The following is a 16,460-nucleotide window of genomic DNA, read 5'->3' as shown; positions in this document are numbered from 1 at the left end:
ATATTTTGAATTGTTTTTAGCTTTATTTTTTGTTTTTCTTTTAAATGTTAAGTTTTGAAATTTTGTTGTATGCATTTGCCATTTTTATTTAATCTCTTTATTTTTAAAATGTGTATAGGTAGTATTTATAAAGTTTTAGCTTTTAGTTTTGGATCTGTTTTTAGTTGTTTTAATACTACAATTGATTGCTTCTGTTGTCCTCATTTGTAAGTCGCTTTGGATAAAAGCGTCTAATAAATGACTAAATAAATAAATAAAATAAATAATCATTAAATCACCACCACAGCTTCTTGTCTCCATTGGCAACACGCAAGATTTGTGTCGATTGCAAGTGACCTCGCAGGTATCGGAGAGTGCAAGTGGCGATTGCAAGTGACTTCGTAATTTAGTTTCTTTTTTCTTGTCTTCACCACCTGGCTACTGTTGTAAAATGTTGAGAGATTCAAACAAAAAGTAATCAATAAATAGAACAAAATAAAAAATAAAAAAGACTGCAAGTGACGTCGCTAGCGGCAGTGCAAGTGTCTGAGAGTGCAAGCCTGAGAATGCAAGTCTGAGAGTGCAAGCACAAGGCTGCAGCCAGACCCTTTTGATTATATCTCATGTTTAACCACTATAGAGGCATCAGTGCCAGCGGCAAATTCCAGAAGATCTGGCCGAGGTGAGGCTGCTCTCGGTGGGTTCATGAGCGCTGAACGGCCCTGGAGCTCACATCTCAGAAAGTGTCGAAGCAAATTTTCAAATAGACGTTATCTTTATTAACAAACCGTATATTTGAAGTCTAAACAAGTACATTCTGACCTAAAAACTCTTAAAACTACATTTCGTGACACAAAAACAGTATTATTTTTACATTTTAGTGGGTTTGGGCGTCCGCCATGACACTCGTTATGAGAAATACTGGAAGCAGAGTGATACAAAGGGTGAAAGGGCGTTCCTGTGGCGATACCAGTACAATATCTCACGGTTCTCAACCAATCACATTTTAGAACCAGAATGAACTGTTGTATAATATATATATATATCAATATATATCAATATATATATATTTGCAGTCCCTGTTCAGGCGGAGTGCCATCTTCTGGGGAAGTCGTGGCCTAATGGTTAGAGTTGGACTCATAGCCCAAAGGTTGTGGGTTCGAGTCTCGTACCGGCAGGGACATAGTATCTTGTTTTTGATATTGTGCTCGAATCTGTCTAACCTCTGCATAACTTGGGGATGTGCTAATCGCCTTCCTGATATTATTGCTCTTCTCAGAAAAGAAGGAAGCAAACTCATTGCATTTGCTGTCAGAGAGCATTTCACTGGCAATCTGACTTGGGGGGTTTTGTAAGCGAATTCATTTAAACAATCCGTCCAAAACAGCGCTAATATAAAGGAAACCAGGCTGATTACATCAGAGATTGCAAAGAGAACAGAGACTCCCGTTGCGTTTTCAGTGGATTATTCATTCCAGTGTTTCACTTTTAAACACGAGCACTGTCATACTCTGTGATTGTCTCTGAAGAGTGCGAGCCCTCACGCGTTGCGCTGTGTGAAGTACAGACTGAACGGAATGTCAACACATCCCACCGCTGTATGGCCAGAGATGCAAACTACGTTTTCTCGACTGGATAATCAATCTCGCTAGTAAAGTTTTGATGGATGAAGACTGCAATCAAGGTAAAAACGATTGCGGTGGCATACAGGAGTCGTACAGTAAGCACACGTGAGTCCGTTATAATAATGCGTGTATGAGTGCTCTTAACTGTATTTAAGCACAGGGACAGACATTTCCGTACATTCACGTTGTTTTCACACACATTCACGATAATGTTTTGATTTGTCATGTTTATGTTGCTGTGTTTAGTTATACGGAATGGATCCGTGTACTGTAGTAGATATATGCAGTCAGCAGGCGGTTGGTTTAGTTTTTTTTGGCATCACCATGTGGTCCTGTTCGGTATCGCAACTTGACTTCTCTAAAATGTAAAAAAGCTCTTTGCTATGGCACTGTACTATACAATTCAGATTTTTTTTCTTTCATATGTGCTTATATGGGCTCCTTATATTATTTGGTTCTTTGGTGTCCTTTTGGAGTTTCTAAGTGTCCTTTTTTGGAAAAACATCTCAATTTATCTTGAAAAAAATGCAGATTTTTCAAAATCCCCCTTCAATCTTTTGGTTTACTTTGCTGGATATAGCAAATGATGACAAAATAAACATTTGAAATAAGATAAATGGTCTATGCTTAATTTCATCAAGTGTGCGATTAATCGCGATTAATCACAGAAAAAGTGTGATTAATTAGATAAAAAAATTTAATCGATTGACAGCCCTAATATATATATATATATATATATATATATATATATATGGCATTTGCAAAAACAACACTAACCTTCCTTTTGAAATGAATTTGGTTGGCAAATCTAAAAATAGATAGCCAGGGCTCTGCTGTCTCTCAAATTTCATATTTCATGTGTCAGTGAATTCCTTAATCACAAGTGCAAATGCTCAGTGAGCACAGCTTGTTTCTCCTCACTCTAGGTCTGTATAATCCAGGCAGTCAGGTAAGAATGTATTTCTACCCTCCTATCAAGTCTTTTCTGGAGCACTGGCAGTGTGTGCATAAGCAAGGCAGCTCCCCGGTGCATTGGTCATGCACATATAAGATGTTTCCATGGTACACTGGCTAAATGAAGTTGAGGAAAGATCGCTCACTCAAGCACTTGATCTGTGTACAAGGCAGTGCTGGGAAAAGATGCCCCACAATAACAGTAAGACAACTTAACGCACACGGGAAATTAGCAAGAGGAGGCTATTCAATTTCAAAGTCATATCCAAAGGATTCTGTTTGCTCATAATTGCAAAATAAACAAAGGCATGACCACAAAATCAATAAATTTGCTGAAATTATACTCTTACCTGTATAATAACTTAAAACTTCAACAAGGGAAAAAATGTCCATTAAAATATACAAAACAATTGGCCTAGCCACAAGATGGACAATGCAACAGTATTACATTATTATTATTATTATTATTATATCAATACTGAGGTCCTCTGAGGTCATTTTTACAGCAATTGATAACAGTGGCTCAATATGGCATGGTGTGATACAAGATGTGAAAGGATTGGTTTCAGAATCAAGAATTCCAGGGAGCTGTGAAATAAATATTTTTAATAAGCTACTGTAAAAAATCACAGTTTGATTCCCAGCATGCAGTACAGTATTTAAAATAAGCAATAATGGCAACACTTTACAATAAGGTGGTCCCATTAGTTGATATTAGTTAATACATTAACTAACATAACCTAACAATGAGCAATACATTTGTTTCTGTATTTAATAATCTTCGCTAACATTAGTTAATAAAAATACAACTAGGGCTGTCACGATTATTAAATTTGGCTGACGATTAATTGTCTAAAAATAGTCACGGTTGTTGCGATTAATTGTCTGTTTTAGGACTATGCCGATTATCACGATTAATTGTCTGTTTTTATGGCGTTCAGTAAATAATTATGATGTTATCTTTTAATCTTTTTGAGTTATTATTTTGCAGTGTAAGATTATATAGAGTATTCCAAATTCTAAGAATTGGCCAATACCGATCCAGCGCTATTCTTTTTCTACACCACTACAGAATATCATTACTGTGTTTGTGGAACTAATGGTCACTCTTTTAAACCCTTTGTTAAACGCAATCCACTAAATACTCACTTCCACATTACAGAGAAAAACTACATTTGAATAAAAATATATAAGCTATGAAATTAAACCAACTCATAAGCGCTGCAATTTCTGTTGCATATGAGAAACATCAAAAGGCAAACGAAACTGAAAGCATAACGAAACAGCGCTTATGCCGAGTTCACACTGCACGATTTTAGCACGATTTTTCACTAAAAAAAATTATTTTTTTTTTGCTTAATTATTTAAGCAGAATCTCCAGAATCGCCGACAGCTCCAGATATTTAGCATGCCAAATATTTTGCGGGCATCGGCGACGTGTCGGCGATTCCCTCAGATCGCGTCTTTGATAATTCACACTGTGTGATTATCACTCGCGTGAACGAGCACCGATTTGCCTCCGATGTCGGGCATTTGTCGGCGATTTCACAAAACCTGTCGGCGAGTGAAAAATCGGGCTAATATCGTGCAGTGTGAACTCGGCGTTAGAGAGTATACTCGCCGCGTCAGCACGAGCGCGAAGGTGCGCGCAGCAAAAATGATATTGAGGAAACGGTGGATGGTTTTCAAGCGAAAGTCAAGTAAAAGATCGCTTCTTAACCCAGAGAAGGTGAACATGCTGGTATTCTTGTGGGGGAAAAAAAACATGCAAGAACTGTCACCGTTAGTTTTACTTATCTTTTTGTTTTCATTTTTGAAAAACTTGTTATCTTTGCTGTTTACCTCACATTACGCTATGGAGGCTCTCTTTTATTTATTTATTTGATTCCTCAGATAATACAGCATGTGGTGTGTGCCATGCCTCATCTTATTCGTTTTTGTTAAACGTTTTGTAAGCTAGTTTGTCATTGTATCTTACTGATTTATTGTTGTTGTGCTTTTTAATTAAGAATAACAATGAATCCATCTTTTGTTTTAGTCTTTAAAAAATGAAAGGTGTGTAAATGTATGTGAGCAAAACAGTGACAACAAGATCGCGATTTCGAAAGTGAAAGCATCCTTAACACAGCAAAAGAGAAACTCCCATTCACAAAATTCAAATCACAAAAAATACTACTGATGATAAAGAACGGGTTGAATGTTAACCACTTTCATTTCCATATAACTATAAACTATGATAAAAGTTCATCTGCATGCATTGAATAATCCCATGTTGTAGCACAAAAAAAAACAAACAAAAAAAACATTGCGACCAAATCATGTGCTCGTGCGACTAGCTGAGAAAGTTAGCTGAGAATGAGCGACAAGTGGGAAGAATGAGTCTGGAGCCTGTATAGGCTATACAGTGCATGAAAAGCAAACTGGTGCTCTTCTGTTTCTTTTGGTGTATGACTCCCCCTTGTCTCGTATAAAAAGCACAATAATCAAATCAAAGATCAAATAATCGCGATTAGACGGTTATTTAATTATTGCGACAGGTCTAAATACAACTATTCATTATTTGTTCGTGTTAGCTCATTAAATACACTGTTAACAATTTAGAGACCAGTTCTCACTGTTAACTAGTTTCTTATTAGCATGCATATTACTAGCATATTGGCTGTTTAGTAGTACATATAAAGCACATATTAATGCCTTATTCTGCATGACCATATTTTAGAGCCCTTAATCCTACCATTACCTAAACTTAACAACTACCTTACTAACTATTAATAAACAGCAAACTAGTTTACTGAGGCAAGTCGTAGTTAGTTAATAGTGAGAATCGGTCCCCAAACTAAAGTGTGGCCAATATATTAAATTATATACAGGTACATCTTTTGATTGTAATAATGTATTAGTAAATGTTTAAATTAACCTAAGATTAATCAATGCTTACTAAATATTTTTCATTGTTAATTCATGAGAACTAATGTTAACATAAAATTTTATTGTAAGGTGTTACCATAATATGTAATTTGTTGTGTTGTAATAGAAAATACGGTAGTCTGCACTGATTTGATTAGTAAGAAATTACTGCTATATCTCATAAAATCCTGTGATATTGACTTCCATATTTTATAGTGTCCCTCTGAACCTATAATAGATATTAATCTTCAAATATGACAGGAAAAGCTAATGATAATCATGCACACATCATATGTACTAAGTGATCCTTTCTCTTTCACATCCTTTGAGGTTAACTATGGTGTTGGCACATCTAGCTACAAATTAAGTGTACACATCAAGCCTCAAATAGAGTCATGAAAGATTCATCAAATTACAGGTCACTATTTGGCAGATCGTCTTAGGGACAATCATAAAAATATAAAAGACTCTGTGCTTTCATATCCACCTGTATGATAGCTATTACTACATATCAGCTGTGAGTATCAGCTCAGATGACAACAATGGCAAGCGTCTGTGTCATCACCAGCTTTATCTCTGGGGTCATTATCAGAAGAGGAGACTGAGTCGGTCCAAGTGGCTGGAGTCAAATCTGGCATCAATAAGTCTATTACTTTCTCCTGAGCAGAATACTGAACAATATATGAGCATGATATAGATTTCCTCTGTCCCCCTACAACAAAACAGTTACAAATATTACAGAAAAAATTTGTAAATAGTGTAACCATCAAAAAAGTTTGAAGATGTTAGCATTTATAACAAAATATTCATGGCAAATAAAACAAGACCTGCAAAAGTCACAAGATAAATCTACAATAAACTGCGGTTAACCTGTTTTTTAATACAAATACAAATTGTTAATACAATGCCTATTATAAGCACTAATGCGCTCCATGTGCTGCACCATTATAATAAGTAATAATAATACCAGCACTCTGCTTTTGCACATTTTGATGTCTTCACACCAAGTTTAAGCAATTGATTAGCTACCTGTCCATCATTCTGAATTTGCAGGCCCATTGATGGAGAAAGTCAGGTCATAACATTTTTCTAGTATTATCTGTATCGAATATTTCAACCTTTAACATTTAACCACAAACATTATAAATGTTTATGAGTGTTTTGAATACATTTTGCACTCCTTTTGAATGTATATTGCAAATACCCCAAACAGGACTGCTACTTGTCCTGTTTTCCTGTGAGATACCTCTGTGAGGTCTTCAAGAGTACACGACCTGTTACAAAATTCATGCACAGCTCGCCCATTCTAAATCATATGCAGCCATATGCTGTAGCTAGCAGGTTAATACCAGTATGCATACAATATTTCACAGTCATGCACTGTTGCTCTCTGAGAGCATGCTCTTGGTGTGGGTGCATCAGCACATTCAAATGTTGAATACCAGGGGCAGGTCTGCTGAAACCTTTTTGCACAAAAAAAAAAGAAAAAAAAAAATCATATGCAATGTATAATCTATGATCAACCTGAGAATGTCCGATCCCCTGAACGATCAATATTCTCTCTCCATCTCTCTCTCTCTCCCTCCCTCTCACTCGCATTATATCTCTTTTGATTTTTTCAGTAGAAAAGTACTTTTGTGCATTAATGTGCCAGTAAATCAAACCCTTGCATCAACACTTTATCACTTCATCTTGTTGCTGCAAAAAATACAAAATAACTGCTAATATACCTAAACTGTAAAAAAAATGTTACAGTAATAACTGATAATTGGTTAACAGTAAATTACCTTATACGGTAAATATATTATGATAAAAAATGATGCTCTACTTTAAACAATATGTATAATGTTACTAAAACATATTGTAATATATATATATATATATATAAATTGTATAAATAAAAACTATAATTATTTAGAGAAAAATAGTATATTATAGCCTATTTAACAAGGCAATAAGTATACTCTTAGTGTAAATTATTGTTAAAATTTAGCTTCCCTGAATTCCCTACATGAAATATATAATTTTTAGGTCTTATTAATGTTTGTTGTCTACATACACAGTTAGGAACTGTAAAATATACAGTCACCAAAATGCCATCCTGTAAAGTTTGCAACCTTCACTGTATTTTTACAGTAAATTTCTTGCAACCACAGCTGCCAGTTTTTTACCGTAATTTATTAAATAAAATTCAAGAATAAAAGAGATAAATGTCATAATTCTGTTCTTAAACAGCTGCTTATGCATAAGTGAGCACCAACATACTACTGATAACATATACATGAATGTGCCACGTGTGGGAAAATATAGCACATTATTCAAATATAAATAAAGAAAAATCACAAATGACATGTGAGCCTAATAGCTTCTATACCAGCTGAATTGTTGTTTATTCTTTTTCAAGACAGCCTCACCTAATCAAGTGCAGAGCGAGGCGGTCAGTCTAGCCACAGAGCCTACACAGCCCTCCCATTTCTCCATCAGTACACCTAAACTAATAGGCTTTATTCATCTTTCATACTCAATATCCATTTAAACAATGCTTTATAAAGGTCAGACGGTCAAAAATTATAATTTTCAGCCGTAATGCTAGAAAAAAAATGAGGCAACTCGAACCAGCAAATCAAGAAATTCAAAATGAATGGACACAAATGAAAACGGTGCTTTACAAGCAAAGCCGTTGACAGTTGGGATTTCATAACGAAATGCGAGGAACATGCTGTAAAACTAGACAAAGAAGCAGCGGTCATACCCGTGAACTGGTGTAATCTTATAAATACATCATTGAAATTTAGGTCAATAGGGAAGTAATAGGTTTTTTTTGCTCGCGCTCCCCCTCCCATCCGTCTTGAATGGAGAATGATGCTCTAATGGATTCCATTTTCGGTTCCCAGCCTGCGCTCACAGCCCTCTGAATATGAGCATTAAATGCGATAAAAATCCCTAAACACAAAACCAGCGACATCCACATGCCAATAAACACATAACATGTGCTATTACTACGCGTACCAGGGGTTTCGCAACTGTTCCGAGCGTTTTCTTGGCAGATATCGTGATTGTAGGTGGGGAATGTGACAGCTGGAAATGCAACTGGAATGACATTGCGCTTACCGAATAATGTCCAGAGGAACAACGCTCTTCTCGCTTCCCCCTCCCCGAATTATTGCCGACAATTCAAAGCGTGCGACACACGGAAATCATTCCCAACGACTGGCATTGAAAGCAGAAGAGATGCTGGTGTGTCGAGGAAAGGACAGCACACGCTAGGTATCCAAGGAAACCCGTGAGGATAGAAGAAGACCGGAAAACTGCGGTGGGTAGTAGCCACGAACACAGCAGCAGCAGCAGCTCCTGCTTTCTCCCTCTCTCTCCTCCTCTTCCCTGCTGGACCATCCCCATCCGAGCATCTTGCTGCAGTGATGACGACGCGTCCCACAGCGACATCTCGCGGTCACGTGTGGAATTGCACCTTCCATTGGAACGCCAGGGTGTCAGACTTTGGACTATCGACGTAATTGTTGGTCCACACATTGCAGTTTAACTTTCCTTTGCGCGGTTTTAGGAAGATCCGAACTCCTACTTCTGAAGTAATAATTATGGGCATGCCACGTTCAAGAGCTTTGTGGTCAAAGAGAATAGCTAGCCAAAATTACATTTTTATATACACATAAATGTATATGATCAAAACTGCAACAGTGCCATTTTGAATGAAATATAGTTAATCGATTTTTGGTGGGGTTAGGCAAGTTGGCAATCCATATTGTATGGTAATTCAACATGTGAAGGCAGCAATACTTTTGCCAAGAACTGACACTTAGGTCTTTTTGCTAACTGTACACATTGCACACACATGAAAGTCATTCTTGAGACGTGGGACAAAACAGGTCCAGCAAGGGTAATTTTGTGAAAGAAATGCCAAATTTGTCAACACCATCAGATGTCACCACCATAAGAAAAACTATCGCCTTACTTTAGCCCGATTCACAACGGTTAGCTTATACTAATGTTTTCTAATTTGAGTGGTAGGGGTAGGTTTCCGCGGAAAATTCGAGCATGGCACTGCGTTATTACGTCACATCTGTAAACATAAAGAAGTTGTCCCGGCTACTAGGCTATCGCATGTGAGGATCCTCCAGGTGACGGTTGGTTTATAGCCTTTTCTCACAGCAGCCAGAATAATTAAATGTATCATTTTGATGGCGGATTGTAATCCATAAAGGATTATGTGTTTATGAAACACATGTGAATGAAATAACATTTTATTCCAGTTATAAATGTGCTTCTGATTACAGATAGCCTGGGATTACAAAGATTTCTATTTTAAAGAAAACCAGTTCGAAGGGAGCATAATTTGCTTTTTGGGTTCAAGGAATCCTTTAAGATATGTTAGACTCTGCTGTTAAGCCTCATAGAACAGTCACCAAATTTTAGCCACGCCTCTTCTTTCAACAACCCATTGCTTTGTCATATCCATGGTGACTATGCAATTATATACCCATAGATATGTATAGGTATCTATAATGTTACCTGTCATCTATGACCTGTCAAGCCGAAAAGCAACAAAAAATTTGGCATCTGTTATCAACTACGTCGAAGTTCTCAGCCCCCTCTGTCAATTACAAGCTTCAAAGACATTGACTCTGCTCTTACTTTTTTTTTATTGGTTAGGTCGCTTTTTGGTCTCCATATTTCTTTTAGGACGCTTGGCTCTGTAGGCCGCAAAACAGAAATCAGGTGAAATCACAAACAATCTCACCCTCCAAATTAATGAAAAGCAAACATGCTGAACAGTGTTGCCAACTGCTTTCAATTGAAAGTAGCTAAAACTGGTAGCTAAATGTCACTAGATGACATCACAATGGCAAATTCACTGATCTATATAAAGATGAACGTAGATCAGTGGGCAAGATGAGAACTTAGATAAGGTTTGTCCAAGAAGTTGCTATATTTGTCCCTAAACTTTTGAAAAAAGTCTCAAAAGGGGCGGGGAAGTCGCTAAAACTAGCTACAAAGTAGCTAAATTGGCAACACTGATGCTGAAGCGCTCAGCTTCCGGCTTCCCATATATGGACTGGCCGCTGTGAACATGCATAATGACTGACAGGCAGAATACGCCTCAAAAGTCGTCTGATTGGCTAAACAGAGAATCTCACCACAGACCACGGCCTCTTCTTATGTTACTGTTTCCAGGCTGTTACAGCAATATCTCAAGACAGTTATTTCAGTGGTAAGCTGTACTTCAGGGAGCACTAACATTTTCTGCATACCATTTAAAAAATCTCTACAGCAGTAGCATATTGCAGCAATGAGGTGTCTTTTCGTTGACCACTAGGGCGTAAACAAAAACCCTATCAGCTGTGGTTACTGGTTTTGCAGTTTATGGGGGGTGCTGATCGGTCCCACATTATGTTTTTATGGTATTACAGTATATAATTAGTCATAGTTTACAGGAAGTGGCTTTTGGGTTCGCCAATTGTTCAACCTCAACAACAGTGCAGGGATGTAATTTTAGTCGCCAACCAACTATGGGTGTCAGGACAATGTTTGTCATTTATTTTTTTTTCAAAAAGTAGGGCTTACTAAATAGCAGACGAAAAGAACTTTGTGTTTACGTCAGAATCAATCATATCCAGTAGGAAAGAATGTATTTCCATTCACCATAAAAGGAACAACATAAAAGAAAAAGGAAGTAGTTAATGTCCTAATAGAAGTCAGGTTACTGTTGAAATGAAGCAGTTCTGAAAAGTAGTTATTTCTCAAGTAAAAGCCGATTGAGGATGTCATTAGTTAGAACACTCATGCAAGTGTTTCGATGCCTCCATACATACTAGAGGGTGCTAAAATACAAAAAGGAATTCTTCCTTTGCAGAAATGAGTATGAACATCACAGTTATCGAACCCTATCCACTATTTTAATTGCTTTAAATTATTTCATAGTGTTATTTGATTATTTAAAATGACTGTCTTTGTGTCACACCATAAAGTTCAATTCAATTCAATTCAATTCAGGTTTATTTGTATAGTGCTTTTCACGATACAAATCGTTGCAAAGCAACTTTATAGCAAATTAAGTTTCTACAATATTTAGTGGTAGCTTATCAGTGGTGACTGTCAGTTAATGTACATATGGCAGAAATATACGGAAAAATCAATTAAAGACGTAATAAATTAAAGACGTAACAAAAAAACTATTAACAGCAATTATTATATGATGCTGTTTTTGTAACATGGGAAATATGATTTTCAGAAGACAAGTTGCTATCTAATATAACACCCAGATTTTTGACTGTAGAGGAAGTAACAGTACATCCGTCTAGTGCAAATTGTAATCCAAGAGATTCGGTGTACTGTCTTTTTGTCCAATAAGTAATATCTCTGTCTTATTCGAATTTAATAGGAGAAAATTATTGGTCATCAACTCTTTTATATTTTTAACACACTCGATCTATGAGTATGTGATGATCTATAGTGTCGAACGCAGCACTAAGGTCAAGTAAAACTAGCAATGAGATGCAGCCTTGGTCTGATGCAAGAAGCAAGTCATTTGTAATTTAAACAAGTGCAGTTTCTGTGCTATGGTGGGGCCTGAAACCTGACTGAAATTCTTCATAGAGATAATTTTTTTGCAGGAAGGAGTACAATTGAGCAGACACAACTGTTTCTAAAATTTAAGACATAAAAGGAAGATTTGAAATGGGTCTGTAATTTGCCAGTTCACTAGGATCTAGTTGTGGTTTCTTAATAAGAGGCTTAATAACCGCCAGTTTGAATGGTTTTGGGACGTGACCTAAAGACAACAACGAGTTAATAATATTGAGAAGCGGTTCTTCTGCTACAGGTAACAACTCTTTTAGTAATTTAGTGGGTACAGGATCTAACAGGCATGTTGTTGGTTTAGATGCAGTGATAAGTTTATTTAGCTCTTCCTGTCCTGTAGTTGTAAAGCACTGCAGTTTATCTTTTGGTGCGATGAATGAAGCTGAAGTATTATACGCTGTAAAATCTACATTTGTTTTTGTATTTCTGATGTTATCTATTTTATGAGTGAAGAAATTCCTAAAGTCATTACTATTAAACTGTGAGGGAATATTTAGATCGGGTGGCGTCAGGTTATTTGTTAATCTAGCCACTGTGCTAAATAAAAACCTTGGATTGTTTTGGTTATTATCTATGAGTTTATGGATATGCTCTGGTCTTCCCTAAGCAGTGATGGGTCTGATTCTATGATTAGCACTATTCTATAGCACTACTGATGTACCGTTATGAGGAACTCACACCCACACCTTATCACTCCATTTAATTGACCAATGTATCTGGTGGTTTGACAATTTTATTCCAGATAAAAAAAATAAAATAAAAAAGTTGCTCTTAAGTACAAAATAGATGTCATATTAGAAATAAGCATACATGTATTTTGAAATTATGTTTTTCGCAACATATATATATATTTTTAAATATACTATCTGCACACTATTTTTATGCCTTTAAACTTAAAAATAAATCTGGAAAAGTTTTCTCTGAACACCTAAAAAGTAAGAAAACAAAAAAAAAAAACATATATAATGTAAATAAATCCAAATACAGTAAATTATTGAATGCAAATTTCATTATAGATCAATAAAACACTGGGTTATTTCCAAACATTCTGTCATGCTGAACAATTGTTTTAAGCTTATAAGGCATCAAAAACAAAGATAAGAAAATGTAAAACAATTCCCTATATCAATAACAATATACAACATAGTTTCTATAAACAGTAAAACCATCCCCTTGAATTTATAAGTTTGCATACATCTCTACCAGCAAAAGCAATCATATCAATGCAGCTGAAAGCAGTGACAGCAAGTAATACTTCATTTATATGATTAATTTCTTCAGACTTGCCATATTCCCTCACATAGTAAACTCTGAATCCTTGATAGGGCACAAAACAAAAAAACATGACCAACAGGAAAACAACATTCTTCAGTTGTGCCCAGAACTCTTGACGTTGACATGTGGCCTTTCCAAATGTCTTACTCACGTTGAGCAGAAAATAAACTTGGAAAAATGCCAGCACACTCCAAACCAGTATTACTAGTATACAAATTACATAGTTTAATGTCTTCACAGTAGGCTGCATGAGAGCCTGACCAAAATGAAAGCAATGAGTTGAATCGTTCTGTGTCATTCCATATTTAGCAATAGTTGCTGGGAACATAGAGCCGAATATGACCAACCAGACGGTTGCACTTGCAATCGTGGCGTGAAGGATGCGATGAAACTCTAGCTTGTGCTGCTGATCAGAGTGCTCCACATAGCGCACAATTAGAAGGAAGACATAGAAGATGAATGCAAGATACATGTGGGCATGGATCATAAGACTGACAATTTTGCAGAAATGTATGCCCAGAATCCAGTCTTCATCAGAAGCATAATAGTAAATTCGAAAGGGCACCGTGAAAAGGAAAAAGGAGTGCACTGCTATCAGGTTGATCACAGACACTTTGGTGAAAGAGAGACATCTTTGAGATTGTAGCATACAGGACATTAGTACAACATTCAGAGTCCCAGCGAGAAAGATGAATATATATAAAACCAGAAGAGCAATTCTAAAGTCCTCCGGCAGGCCAGTTTGGTTTGTGGTGTTGTTTATGATCATGCCTGATACTGTAATTTGGAGAAAGACATTTTTGTTTTTACTTGCTCTCAAAAATGAATATATACAGTATATATATATAGAGAGAGAGAGAGAGAGAGAGAGAGAGAGAGAGTCTAAGAAATTACTTTTAGATTTAAGACGAAATATAATAGAAAATATGAAACATAAACTCACATTTTCCCAAAACTCTTTTCCTGGTAAAATGTTTTGGCCCTGAAAAATGCAAGACAGATTAATCACATTTCTTCTTTTGAATTTTTATCTTTTTTTTCTCCTAACATCTTGAAGTACAGCAAGTAATTAAGTAAATAAATAAAAACGTTTTAAAATGTAAGTTCGTAAAAATGAAACATTTTAGTCAACTTGAAATGTGAAGTTGTACTAAGTGGCAACTTGGATATCTGAATGTAAATGTAATGCAAATGTAATGTCAATTTTAAGGCAGCACAGCAACAACAACAGTAATGGCCCGGTCATGTCAAAGTAAAAAATTATTTGAAGATCTTCTAGGGTGTTTTAAATGTGCTGAACCTAATGGTTCTTTCATATGATGTAATATTAGCAGAAGCAGAAGTTTCAAAACACTTCCCTTGTAATGCTTCTAAACAAAATCCAAAATCTATGTAACTGACTATTTTAGTCAAGGCAATCCGTATTTGTAAAGTATGTAAAGTTACATAACATGATAACATTAGATTTATTCTGCAAAATAATACTAAATAAACAACTATTTTAAACTATTTTCTACTCAGTTTCTACAGTGTTTGGCATAAGAACTTACCCGTAGTATCAATCATATAGTGAATGTCAATATTCCTTCAGCAACAGCATGCAGACAGTTTGATGTATTGGAGACAGTTCATCCATTAACTGTAGGTGCCAAGAGAGTTGAAGATGAATGTGATGTCAGTGTGTCAATCTTCTGTCAATGTCAAACGGACAGCCTCCAGAGCCTTCAGGAAACACCTCTCGACTGTTATTTGGCGCAGTAGAGATTAAAGATTTAAAAATCTCACGCACAAGGAAGTTAGCATTGCAATGTTTTCTTTCTCAATCTGGCCTTCCTGGTCTCTTTCTCTCACTATTCTTCTATTACATAATCTTCTGTGTTTTTAATAGTCTTATTCTTGTCTTTTGCTAGCTAAGATGATCTTGAAAGGTCACATATTCTTATAAGACTGCTATTTTGACAATATCCTAGTAAAACCAGGCATAATAATAATATGCCCAAATGGCAGTACACTCCAATGAACGTTTTGCATGATCTAATGCAGTGTATGGGCTATTAAATAAAATATTAAAATTTTCAAGGAAACAAATCACTTTATTGTACTGTTAAAAAAAGGTAAGAGGAAATAACCTATTTTTCTGGGTCAGGCTTTTTACAGTTTGAAACAACAATTGGAAAATCCCACCATAAACTCATATACATCCATCTCTCTCAAGTTAGCAATCCTGAAAACACCAAAAAGCAAACAAAAATATGTTGACTTTTTTTTAAATAATTGGTAGAATTTAGGGTTGCTATTGAAATTGCATATTACAAACAAACTGATAATGTACCTTTTTTCAAAATGAGGTGGGGTGTGAGAGATGCTTCGGTGACACTGAGCGAGTTTGGAATTATGTTTTTTTAATTGGTAAAATTGTTTTGTGTGTTGTCTGTAATGTTTTGAAAAATTGTGTAAATTAAAAGGGTTTTAAAAGTTGTCTCTCTCTCTCTCTCTCTCTCTATCTCTCTAACTCTAGTTTTACAATTCATGTAGTCACCTTTATATTTCATTTTCTTTTAGAAGAGCAAATCTCATATTTCATATTTTCATTTACATCTAAAATAATTTTTTGTGTGCTCCATAGTACTGATCATTTACACACACTTATTTTAAAGGTGCCATAGAATAGAAAACCGTATTTACCTTGGCATAGTTGAATAATGAGAGTTCTGTACATGGAAATGATATACCGTGAGCCTCAAACACCATTATTTCCTCCTCCTAATGTAATTCTCGTGCGTGTAAAAGACCACTTAAAAAGAGGCAAATCCCAACCAACATTTGCATAGGCCAGCCGGTGTTTCGGTTTCAGTGGGCGGAGCCAACATGAATATTCATGAGTTTCCAGGACATGCGCGTGGAACCAAGTGGGACTGAGAATTTCAGTTCATGCTCCTTGTATCTCAGCAGGTTTAATGGAAAAATAAAAAAAAAAGGTAAATATATTTACAGCGTTGCACAAACCTATGCCTAAACTAAATTTGTTCATCATTTTGTAACAGTTTACAATGTTTTTATTAGTTTGCACGTTTTGTGCAAATGATTGCAGACATTCATCACACTTAAGCTAGTTGTAACTTA

General features: G+C 35.9%; 2 protein-coding genes across 5 annotated transcripts in view; both read right to left on the bottom strand.

The window, feature by feature from the left end:
• LOC107664081 (catenin delta-2-like) overlaps nt 1–8,791 on the bottom strand; it is a 95,186-nt gene extending 86,395 nt beyond the window's left edge. For all 3 annotated transcript variants that reach the window (XM_016454533.1, XM_016454534.1, XM_016454535.1), the window contains exon 1: nt 8,577–8,791. The gene's annotated coding sequence lies outside the window, so the exon portion shown is untranslated. The remainder of the gene's footprint in view (nt 1–8,576) is intronic.
• A 4,305-nt stretch (nt 8,792–13,096) lies between these two features.
• On the bottom strand, nt 13,097–16,053 carry LOC107664084 (probable G-protein coupled receptor 141). Of its 2 annotated transcripts, XM_016454541.1 has the most exons (4): nt 16,023–16,053; nt 14,888–15,079; nt 14,281–14,319; nt 13,097–14,114 (listed from the first exon to the last, which is right to left on the bottom strand). In XM_016454541.1, exons 2-4 carry the CDS (start codon nt 14,901–14,903, stop codon nt 13,213–13,215), a joined length of 957 nt encoding a protein of 318 aa, XP_016310027.1. In that variant the 5' UTR covers nt 14,904–15,079; nt 16,023–16,053; the 3' UTR covers nt 13,097–13,212. The 2 variants fall into 2 exon arrangements, with proteins under 2 accessions (XP_016310027.1, XP_016310028.1); XM_016454542.1 differs by lacking the exon at nt 16,023–16,053 and having other exon boundaries at nt 14,888–15,247.
• Nucleotides 16,054–16,460: the final 407 nt, after the last annotated feature.

This window comes from Sinocyclocheilus anshuiensis, unplaced genomic scaffold (genome assembly GCF_001515605.1).
Source record: "Sinocyclocheilus anshuiensis isolate Anshui unplaced genomic scaffold, SAMN03320099.WGS_v1.1 scaffold23, whole genome shotgun sequence".
NCBI lineage: Eukaryota > Metazoa > Chordata > Actinopteri > Cypriniformes > Cyprinidae > Sinocyclocheilus > Sinocyclocheilus anshuiensis.
This window is presented reverse-complemented; position numbering and strand designations above follow the sequence as displayed.

What these genes read in the sequence shown, in the direction of transcription:
- LOC107664084 (XM_016454541.1), bottom strand. An exon ending in GAAAAGAGTTTTGGGAAAAT is followed by an intron (nt 14,115 to 14,280) that starts GTGAGTTTATGT and finishes TCCAAATTACAG; the next exon opens with TATCAGGCATGATCATAAAC.